Source organism: Juglans regia, chromosome 9, assembly GCF_001411555.2.
Source record: "Juglans regia cultivar Chandler chromosome 9, Walnut 2.0, whole genome shotgun sequence".
In the NCBI taxonomy this organism is placed as follows: Eukaryota; Viridiplantae; Streptophyta; class Magnoliopsida; order Fagales; family Juglandaceae; genus Juglans; species Juglans regia.
The window spans coordinates 22747230-22757644 of NC_049909.1; the positions used below are offsets into that span (position 1 = coordinate 22747230).

Here is a 10415-nt window from a genome sequence, read left to right on the forward strand (position 1 = left end):
ACCAGTGCAATGCTTGTGGTACATTTTTTAATCATCGTCCAGCAGTAAACTCTTCATGTACATTCGTGTCCCGGTAGAGTAAAAAATTAATTATATAATATTACTCATTGGTTTGTCTTTTTCTAGTTCTCTTTGTAGGATGGAACTTCTCTTTCTTAATTTCGTGCATTAGTTGATGAAAGAGGTTTGATTTGATTGTTCTATCACCGGCCATCTTCGCTTATAAGAGATCACAAATCTTCTTAATGCTTATATATATTCTATATATGTACTTGTCAGTGTAATAATCTTCTAGCTAGGTTCGGAGGCAGCTTGGGCTGATCAGATCAAACTTCCAGGACCAAATAATGTTAATTAAGATGGGTGTGGCCATTGAATTATGGCTTTGTCAAAGATCTTTCTTGTTTCTATATATAATTACGCGCGTACAGAAGAAGTTATACAAGAAGAACAATAATGAATTAAGAAGAAAATATGTATCATGCTTTCGTCTCCAAGGCTGCAAAGTGGCTTGTCTCAGCTTCTGGACCCGCAGATCCCCTGAAGAGCAAAATTGCAAGGCTGCCTATGCAAAAATAGATGAAACAGCCAGAGCAATGGGTCACAAAGGAACCAAAATCTGTCCCTACAATGCATTGCCACCCAGGTCCATGCGCCTTATCAAAATCCTGCAATCATGATACAAGTAATTAAAGCCGAATCAATATTCCAAAAGACCAATCATTCGGCCAAAATACTCATGGTTCTTTTGGAAGGTTGCACTTCCATAGATATATTTGCACGGATCTTTTGGAAAGTTGCACTCATGGTTTGCCGGCCCAGATTTTTTTTTATTTTTTTTATTTTTATATATAACTTGGAGGACAGCGCCTCCTGATTTTATTGTAGCTCACTTATGGCTGAGAAACCGTGGTAACAATGTGAGCAATCAGCTACAACCCAGCTTCAATAGCAAAAACAAACCAGGAAAAGCAAAACTATACCAATTAAGCCAATTCCAAGGCATTTCTAAAATAAGGGAAGCCAAGTTTATCTGTTCGAATCAAGCCCCTCAAAAGAGGAGGAACTAGATCCATCTTAGACCATGAACCTGCACAATCATCCGAAGCCATTCGGGCCAAAAGTCAGCAGGAGCATTTCCTTGCCTGAAAACATGACTAATTGAAAACGACTTGCCGGCCCAGATATGAACCGAACCATTGATGACATTTTTCAGCCAATTGCAAAGCTTTTGTGGCACCTAAATCATTTCAATTTTGACTAAGTTTTTGTTATAATATGCACAGGCCAGAGTACTGCTAGCTAGCACTAGCCAACCAAGATAAGAAATCAATGACACAGGTAATTTGGAAAGGAAAGGCTTTCTCAAAGATTTCGAACACAGCATGTGCGTACAAGGCTATTTATAACAGTGACAGGAGTACTAGGTTCTCTATGCATCAGAACTTTAATATTTGAAAAAAAAAAACCAGAAATGATAAGGGTAGCTATGCAGATGACAGATCATAACACCATCTGTTGACCGGATCTTCTAATTCAAAAGTTCATGATTGATGATCTGATAAAGTTATCGTACGTTGTTTCAGGATAGAGCTAATTAATTATTAGCATCATCAATTAATAGAGTGCAAAAACTCCATCTCATAATATATTGACATGTTGAAAACATAAAAAAATTTGTACGTAGTAGTAGTCCTCATGTACCTGTTTTATGAAGCGGGCGATCTCGGTGGCCTCAGTGACATCGAAAAAGTCGAGCGCTTTTGCTGCAAGATCAAGAGCATCTTGCTGCATGGTTTGGAGCATATCAGTCTCTCCAACAACTGCTTTTCCTTCTAGCATGGCTAGCTAATACAATAGAGATCGATGTAATAGGACGTAATGTCTTAAACGTACAGTTTTTGGAAACTTGATTGTGGATGAGGGTAAGACGGGAGTGGTGGAGATTATATAGAGTACTTTTGGAATAAAGGGGCTGGTCCTGGCAAGTGGGTCAGCCACTTACCAAAAAACAAAAGAGGGCGGCTGATTTAATATTATATCTTGATGGCATATTTGTGGTCACCATATATGCAGCAGATCATGATCGATGCTGTGTGGATTAATTATATATGGCAAATAACCACTTTGGTTATATATATACTGTGATGAGCCAAGTTGATCATTCTGACGGCAAATGGCTCTGATCAGGCTCTAGCTGGCTTCACCATTATGGTCAACAGCTAGCCAGCACATGATACATGGCGTACTTGAGATGAAATCTAGAATTAATTTATATAGTAAATTAAGTCTATGAAAAATTACCACAGCTTTTAATTTATGGTCCCAAGTTTAATCTTGGACACTTGGTTCCTCTTTTGTGGCGTATCAGCAAGATCTTGCCATGTGTCTGATTGCAACCTAACATGTTGCCAAGTTCTATTAATTGTAGTCTATTTTGTTCGATCGAGACTCGTGGCTTCCAGATTTTGTCATGGGACACGTACGACGCTGGTTTCATGTTTATCATGTGACTTAACTAGTAAGATATATGAATCTAATTGATCATCAGCAACTCGATACAGAAAATTTATAAGACCAGCTTTGTGATATGTAATATTATTAATTTGTCATCCAATCTAATTAAAGTACTGATCAATTCAGTCCATTGGAATTAATAGACTCAACGATTCATATTAAATTAAGTAGCCCTTTTAAGGGATCTTAAATATTTTCCCCATATCACCATAATCACGATTTAAAAAAAAAAAAAAAACTAAAAAAGTCTTGTTTTGTTTTTTTGGATACAAATTAAAAATCTCCATTGTTGTGGCCGGAGGGTTGGAGCAACGGATCGAATGCCTTTCGACGTTAAAGACCAACGTTCAAGATTTTTCTTTTGTAAAGCCTTCCCTCCTTAGTCCACCTCATAAAATGCGGTGGCGATATGGCTGATCATCCTCACTGTCATTTACAAACAACCGGCACTTTCGTCTCTACAGCGGAACGGTACTTTCCAACCATATCCCATAACACCACCTTCTTTCCTGCCCTTCCCCTCCCAAGATCAAATTAAGCAAACGAAACAGTCAAAACCTCTCATCCATCAACCCATCATCCTTAATTTCCCTTATTCCAGGTATTATTATATCATATGTCGCGTTCTTTTGCATCAAGCTGCTCTCTCCCTTCCCTTTTGTGATCTCTTATTCACCGCCACGGTTTGTCAACAAGGCGACGAGACGATACACATTAATGTCGCCTCGTTGTTTCGCACCTCGATGAGGTCGTCCTCACTCAGGGAACGGAAAAACGCCACGGCAGATGTGTCGGCGGAAGAGGAGCGGGCCGGTGTTTGTGGAGCTGTTCTCCTCGCAGGGCTGCTTCACGTCGCCAGAGGCTGACCGTAAGGCAAAAGGCCTATGTTGAGGCCCCCAAGCTCGACACCATGTTCACGCCCCAGCTGGTGGTTCAGGGTAGGGCCCATTGTGTTGGCAACGATGAGAATGCTCTATTAGCCGCGATCAAGAATGAACCTAGAGTTCCTGGCATCCTGCTCCCACGTTCCGGGTAAGTATATTTCTTTTCTTTCTACTTTCGTGGATTTTTTTATTTTTTATTTTTTTATCAAAATATAGATCCATATTTCTTATGTGCTAATCATGTTATATCGGGTCCCAGTTGAAATGAAGCCTTCTGCAAGGAAATTTAGTTTCTAGGAAAATGTTCATCTTTTTCAAGTATGAAACTTTGATCGTTAAGCAAATTTTAATTTGAACAGGCAACCTTCCAAAGGCCGACATTGGATTCCTTGCAAGTCTCCCTAACCGGATGTCTAAGGACAAAGGTGGACAATCGTGGTGCCAATGTCATGGTGGCATTGTACGAAAGCAGGTTGGTCACAGACTGCCTCGAGGGGGAGAACAAAGGTCGAGTTCTATACACTGACTTTGTTGTTAGAAAACTTCAAAAGCTCTACGCCCTCAAAGATATGTCTGCCAAGAAGACGATTTCCGGAACTGTAAATTTCCCTTTATGGCAAGGATTCAATAGCAGCAACTGTGGCCTCACTGTCTTTGTTCAAAATAGCTCTCATCACATTTTTGGCTCGCAGGACTTTCAGTTGCCGGAGAACTTATGAGGTGGACACACCAATGTTCTTTACTAGAATCGTTTTTCTGGCGCAGACATTAGACCGTTTATGTATGTATTGGATGTGTTCTGCTTTTATATTCTGTGTTGTTTTTTAAGTACCGGCTGAAGTTTATATTCAGGAGATGCAGGGGCGGAGATAGTTGCATTACAGTAAAATTATTCTTTTTATGATTAGAATTGAATCCCTAAGTATAGCATGTTAAGATATAAAATAAATAATAAAATCTACATCTTCTCATTAGTTTAATCTTTTGAGACAAGTGGTGATTTACATGGTATCAAAGCCACCCCACATATGCAATCCATGTTGGCACAGTTGCAATCTTGCGGCATAAGGGGTGATGCCGGCATGGCAGTGTTCATTCGGAGTTAGGAAAGACTTAGCGCACAGCCAACCCATGTGAGCACTGGGATCACCGTGGACGTCGGCTACGGAGCGTGGTGGTTGTTATAATCCCACATCGACTAAATATGAGATTAGTTGATGGTTTATAAGCCCCTAAGCATCATTCCCTTGTAATCTGGTTTTAAGTATGAGTTCTACCTAGTGGATTTATAATAAATGGTATCAAAACAGAGGTCCTGAGTTCAAAATCCTGACTCTACACTCTATATCATTTAATTAAATATTCCATATGTTGAGCCATCCATTGAAAGTGAGTCTGGCTCTCACATGAAATAAGTCTTAAGATATAAAATAAATAATAAAATCTATTTTTTCCCATCAATTTAAATTTTTGAGATAATTGATGATTTCACATTACATTCAGGAGAATGGTGTGAGTGTGTAGCTTTGATTGCCATGTTTGTTTTTTTCTTCGGGTTTTATTAAGAGAATTCCATAGGACCGGTCGAACTAATATTAACCAAATAACAGCCTGCCAATAGTTAAGTGACACATATTACTCCACCACAGTTACCATGAATCCGCACCACATCAGAAACAACTTTGCCCCTTCACAATTTCAGCACCCAGCCCCTTACCCCCCTCGCACCCCCTCAAAGCTCAACCCCCTCGAACAACGTCGGCCCCCCCTCGAGATCTCAGCCCCTTATCGAGGCTCAACCCCTCACGTCAGCATCGCGTCTCAGCCCCCTTCGCAGCGGCGATAAAGCTTAACCCCTCGAAGGCGTAGCCCTTGAACTCCCTCGAATTCCCTATGTTGTATGCCCTTTCACCATTGTTATAGAAAACCCTAAATTCGAATATGGGTATCAGATTACGATATAAGAGGAAACCTTTATGTTGGTATATTTCGTTAGAGACCTTTCTGTTTTTTATTAGAATGTAAACTAGTTGGAATGTAAATATTTGCTTAGAATGTAAACTGGTGAATAAAAAAGAAATCACATGATGGAAGCCTCATAAATATTGTTTTTTTGCATTTTATGTGTTTGATAAAAGTTCTAAGAAGAAGAGAGGGGCAGAAAGGTACTGAGATTGGGGCGGTGCAAAGAGAGGTAGCGAGGAAGAGAGGGGCAGTGAGGAAGAGGAAGACGAAAGAGATGAAGACTTCGTCGCGTCGTCGTCGAACTGTGATTGGGGCAGTGCAAACAAACGGAAGAGAGGGGCAAACTCGAAGAGGAAGACGGAAGAGAAGGCTACGAAATCATAGTATATTTCCTCTTGATTCTCTGTGGTGGAGCCTATTCAAATTACAGTGTATTTTCTTATGTGGCAATAGTTGAATAGAGGGCTGCTTTTATACGATTTACAGCCTGACCGCTTAGATGTGGTTCTCTTTTATTAATTGCTGTTTGGAGAAGGTGCATGCTCTTTTTATTCACCGTGCATGGAACTAGGAAGACTGGAAGTATACATGTGAAGGCCCCATCAGCCAAGTTCAATTAAGTAAGCTCATTTTCGAACTTCATAAAAAACAAAAACTCAAAGCACGCGGAGGTCTTGGGAATTTACCACTGACTATTGCTCAGACGTCTCTTTACTGATTTTGTTTTAAGATGTTGGCTGTTTTATCCATAGTTCTATACTGTAATTCAGTTCTCCTATTGTGCCCGGAATACATGTCTAATATTATATCCAACAAAATGTATAAGATCAGGAATTACATTACAAGGAAACCGATGAATTACCAATAAAATATTGACTGCAAAAATAGGACTAAATACTACATAATCTTGGCATCCTAGCGACAAATACTTGCATGGATTTATTTTCATACAAAGCAAAATCCACTATCTGAAAAGTACAAAGCTCATTCCAAAATCAGGTACCTTTACACCCTCACACCGCTCATCTCGAGCATAGTCATGACATAACGGGAGATTTTTCTCTACATGACACTCGAGTTGCCAACCCATCTTCTCACGCCAGACCCAATGAATCCTGAGTATTGAGTAAACAATACACAAAACTTCTTTTTTCTCCCCTGGAGAAGCAGTTGCGGCAGGAGAAAATAACACATTACGCTGACTCCACTGCTTCAACCTGTTGCCGCGCCAGATATTTCTCCCTCCGCTCTTTCTGAAATAGACAAGGGAAACATGGATAAAAACAAGAAATGGAATAAGGAAGAAACTTCAAAGATTGGGCATTCTTGTCACAACAGACAAGACATGAAATATGCATACGTACCCATTCATCTATTACAAGCCCGTCCCCAACTACCCGAGGTCCTGTGTCTATGGGAGGCTTCTTGCGTGCTTCAAGTGCAGCCTCAGCTTCAGCTAATTGACGCTTCAGTTTATCCAAAGCCTAGGAAGTAAGTGGAGAACACACTCAGAATATTATTATGGAACACTTGTTCACAACAGGTCCGGCAATTATCCAAACTGTTGAACTTCAACTTACAGGACTAGGACGCTCCAAGTCTATAAAAACAACCCGCAAAATTCGCTCAACTATTACTTGATCCTTTTGTTCATCAAACTGGGGGAGAAAAGATTAAACAAAAAATAGTAGCTCAGCAACAACAGATATCCAAAAAGCCAAAATGCAAAAAGGGTGAGCTAGGGAAGGTATACTGACATATGTATGAAATCTTGGACAGATTTTTTTTTTCCTCTCAACACAAATACTACAAATATACTTAGGACAGTTGCACGGATTCAAACAGCCAAGAGATTTTAATCCCACTACTAACTAGCGGAATAGTAACTTGATCCTTTTGTTCATCAAACCGTATGAACAAAGGTCAAGGAACAATTCAGGCTTCACCACACCTATAAGGCTATATGTATTAAAAGAATATTAGTACCACCACTACATTTATATCCAACTGAAGGGCATGTTTGCTAAGTGAATTTCTTTAAATTTATAGAATTCCTGAAAAGTTTTTGAAATGTGTTTTGTAATTGTTTTGGTGAGAGTGGGTACACAGAATGAGAAGTTCTGTGGATACAAATTTTTTGACATATTTTGTAATGAGGTTTGTGAAAGTGAGTAAAGAAAGATTGATAAGCGTATTCTCTGTTATATTGGATAGGCAACCCTACGAAGGGCAAACCACAAACGTGTCCACACTGAATCAAGTTTGCAAATACTAACAGTACATATGATATAAGCCAAATGCTTCAATATAGGACAGATAAATGCAATGGACGCAATTTCAAGCACTAGACATAAAAATGCACAAAATAATTGCACAAGCTTCAACTAACTGCCATGGAATAAAACTATTTTTCGTTGAGTTGGTGGAATGGGTGGAAACTTGAACGTCACGGTGACAAATTGCCTATCTAGGTCATATATGCCCAATTCGTATCCATTACTCCTGGGAGAGAAACTTGGAACACGCTAACAGGAATCACAAGATTTCCAACAATTCCTCTGAAACAGTCATGACTACCGTTTAATTTCCAACCTAACCAAATACCACAACTTAGATTTCTAGTCTGTTATTCCCTTTTGTTTCTCATCCATAAAAATCAAACATGTTTCAGACTCACAGAATAGCAGATATAAACTAACATCAGTGAAACTAGAGCAATAAAACTTACCAATTCAGGTACATACTCAACTCCTCCTTTCACCTTCAGACTCATGATCTTGAATTTAATCTTGCTCTTCTGGTCCGCTGGTTTTTCATTGTTCTCAATATGCTCCACAAACTTGAACACTGTCCACTCATGCATGTGAGAGAAATAGAGAATATATTGGGAAGTGAAACGTAGATAATTACAATTCAAATTCCATGCCAGTTTCGCCTGACAATTAAAAAAATGAAATTCCAACATCCTAAACACGAGTAATACCAGTTGCAATGATACTTTCTCCAGGAGAAAGGATGCCACCAGGTGGACGCATATAACAACTCTTTGGTGCTGTAGTTTGAAACTGAAGCAGGACAAACAAACCCATTAAGATTTTCTATAGAGTTGAGCTGTTTTAAAGGGATTGAGTTCATAATAATTTTATAATCTAAATACTTTCTATAACTCATAGAGATATAGATACAACATATAGACCCGATATATATAATGCCAGGGTCCATACTGTTAGCTGACAATATTTATTGCTATGAGATACTCATACCGTATCTCTCCTCGAGTTGTAAAAAGCGTGCGTGTCGGAGAGTTGCAGAAGATTTTAATCCACCTTCCCATTAAAATCCCTTGGAGTGGAATATAGAGTATTTAATGATGACCTAAATTTACTTAAGCTAGAGGTCCATTACGCTAGTGGACCATGTGGTCCATTAAGCTAGGGCCCGTATCAATTGACACCGCCGAATTTTCAGAATGCCTAATTAAATAATTTCAAAATGCCTGGCATACAAAGTATGTAAAAAAATAATGCTGCAAAATCGGTGAATCCTGAAACAACGTCGAAAGAGAGGAGCATCAAAGAGAAAACGATACCTTAAAAGCTACATGAGACCTGCTAGTGTTCTTCAATCTGATCGCGCTTTTAACCTGTTTACCCGGCTCATCTTCACGATACACAAAACGCAATATAGTGAATTCAACGGCTCATATAATTGAAATGATCTAGATTCTAGAAACCACTTTTTCATCTTTTATTGTGGCTTAAAATCTCAAAAGCTTGAAGAAGCCAATTCTGGAAATATACTCTGTTTTTTTTTTTTTTTTTTAAAGTTTTCCGTAAGATCTCACCTCAAAGGTTAACGAAATTCCATACCCAAGGAGTTATGTTTTGTTTTGTTTTTTCTAGAAAAGGCGAGCAAACGAAGCACAGAGATACTCAAAAGTGACAAACCAACGGTAAGAACGAAAAAAGATAAAAAAAAACAAAACAAAATGCTAATCCGCAATCTAATTAAGCAAACATGCAGCAGCAAGTTGTTAGAATTGATCGAAGTTCGAAGTGAAGAGCTTGAGAGAGAGAGAGAGACGACAACGTACTTGGGAAGTACAGGTTGTTGGCAGGGTCGAGCCGGAGCCTACGCCGAGGAGGGAGCAGCGATCGCGCCACAGACGACACGGTTTTGGAGGACGACTTTGAAATTGGCCCGTCCGCTTGTCGGCTGCTATGGTTCCCCTGGCCGCGGTTACTATGCGTAAGGTTCTGCGTAGAGGAGGAAGACGACGACGTGTTCCCCGATTGCCAAAAAGGGCAGAGCCTGAAGAGCTTCAGGTCGGAGTGTGTCCTGTGATGGTGGTGGTCCGCTAGGGCCATGGTCTCGCCGGGAGCCGCCACGTGTCGAGATGCTAGTGGTTAGCACATCAAAATAAAAATAAATCCGAAGGTTTTAAAAGTTCTTCGAATTTTCCTACCCTCTGAGAAAATCTGTCGTCTGATTTGGGGACTCCGAGTCGAAGATGCAAAGACAATGGAGGTAGTGACCGATACAGAACCGAGAAAATAAATAAATAAATAAGAAAGAAAGTCGAATTTTTAAGAGAGCGGAATCGGGATTCTACTGGAATTGACAATGATCTGACGTTCGTGCGCTTGTCCACGTGCCGATCGAGATCATTTAAGATGCTGCTCCAGATGGTACTTTGGGACCTCGAAGTAATTAAATTGGTAGTTATGGGCGAGCGTCATAATTCCAGGGGTGGTAGAGACCAGCCCTGGGCTGCAGTGACAGAGACTCCATCGATGGTACACGCCGCGGACGCGGTAAAATTACCGACTCTCGCAAGGGCGCGTTCCCAACACACCCATACCGCGTGTGGGCAAGACGGAATGAATTAACTGCATATATCTAGTGTTTTTAGTTATGCGCTAAGTCGACACTGAGACATCATATTAGAATTTAGGAGTATTATTTTTTTTTTAATTTTAATTAGGATATTGTTTATAAGATGCGAGATAGCAGCACGTGTGGTGTGTACCAGGTTTCCTTTTTGTTTTG

The 10415-nt window shown here is 39.9% G+C and overlaps 2 protein-coding genes and 1 pseudogene across 3 annotated transcripts; 1 reads left to right on the forward strand and 2 right to left on the reverse strand.

Annotated features, from left to right (window-relative positions):
* Nucleotides 1-337: 337 nt before the first annotated feature.
* Nucleotides 338-1931, reverse strand: LOC108993228 (dynein light chain 2, cytoplasmic-like). The gene is made up of 2 exons (XM_018968069.2): nt 1705-1931; nt 338-668 (listed from the first exon to the last, which is right to left on the reverse strand). Exons 1-2 carry the CDS (start codon nt 1840-1842, stop codon nt 480-482), a joined length of 327 nt encoding a protein of 108 aa, XP_018823614.1. The 5' UTR covers nt 1843-1931; the 3' UTR covers nt 338-479.
* A 1304-nt stretch (nt 1932-3235) lies between these two features.
* On the forward strand, nt 3236-4302 carry LOC108991989 (annotated as a pseudogene).
* A 1842-nt stretch (nt 4303-6144) lies between these two features.
* Nucleotides 6145-10022, reverse strand: LOC108993248 (vesicle-associated protein 4-1-like). 2 transcript variants are annotated; one of them, XM_018968103.2, is made up of 7 exons: nt 9460-9976; nt 8956-9026; nt 8350-8431; nt 8095-8213; nt 6947-7024; nt 6731-6850; nt 6145-6619 (listed from the first exon to the last, which is right to left on the reverse strand). In XM_018968103.2, the coding sequence occupies exons 1-7, from the start codon at nt 9731-9733 to the stop codon at nt 6560-6562; spliced, it is 804 nt and encodes a 267-aa protein (XP_018823648.1). In that variant the 5' UTR covers nt 9734-9976; the 3' UTR covers nt 6145-6559. The 2 variants fall into 2 exon arrangements, with proteins under 2 accessions (XP_018823648.1, XP_035550085.1); XM_035694192.1 differs by lacking the exons at nt 6145-6619; nt 6731-6850; nt 6947-7024 and adding an exon at nt 7031-7274 and having other exon boundaries at nt 9460-10022.
* Between the last annotated feature and the right edge of the window lie 393 nt (nt 10023-10415).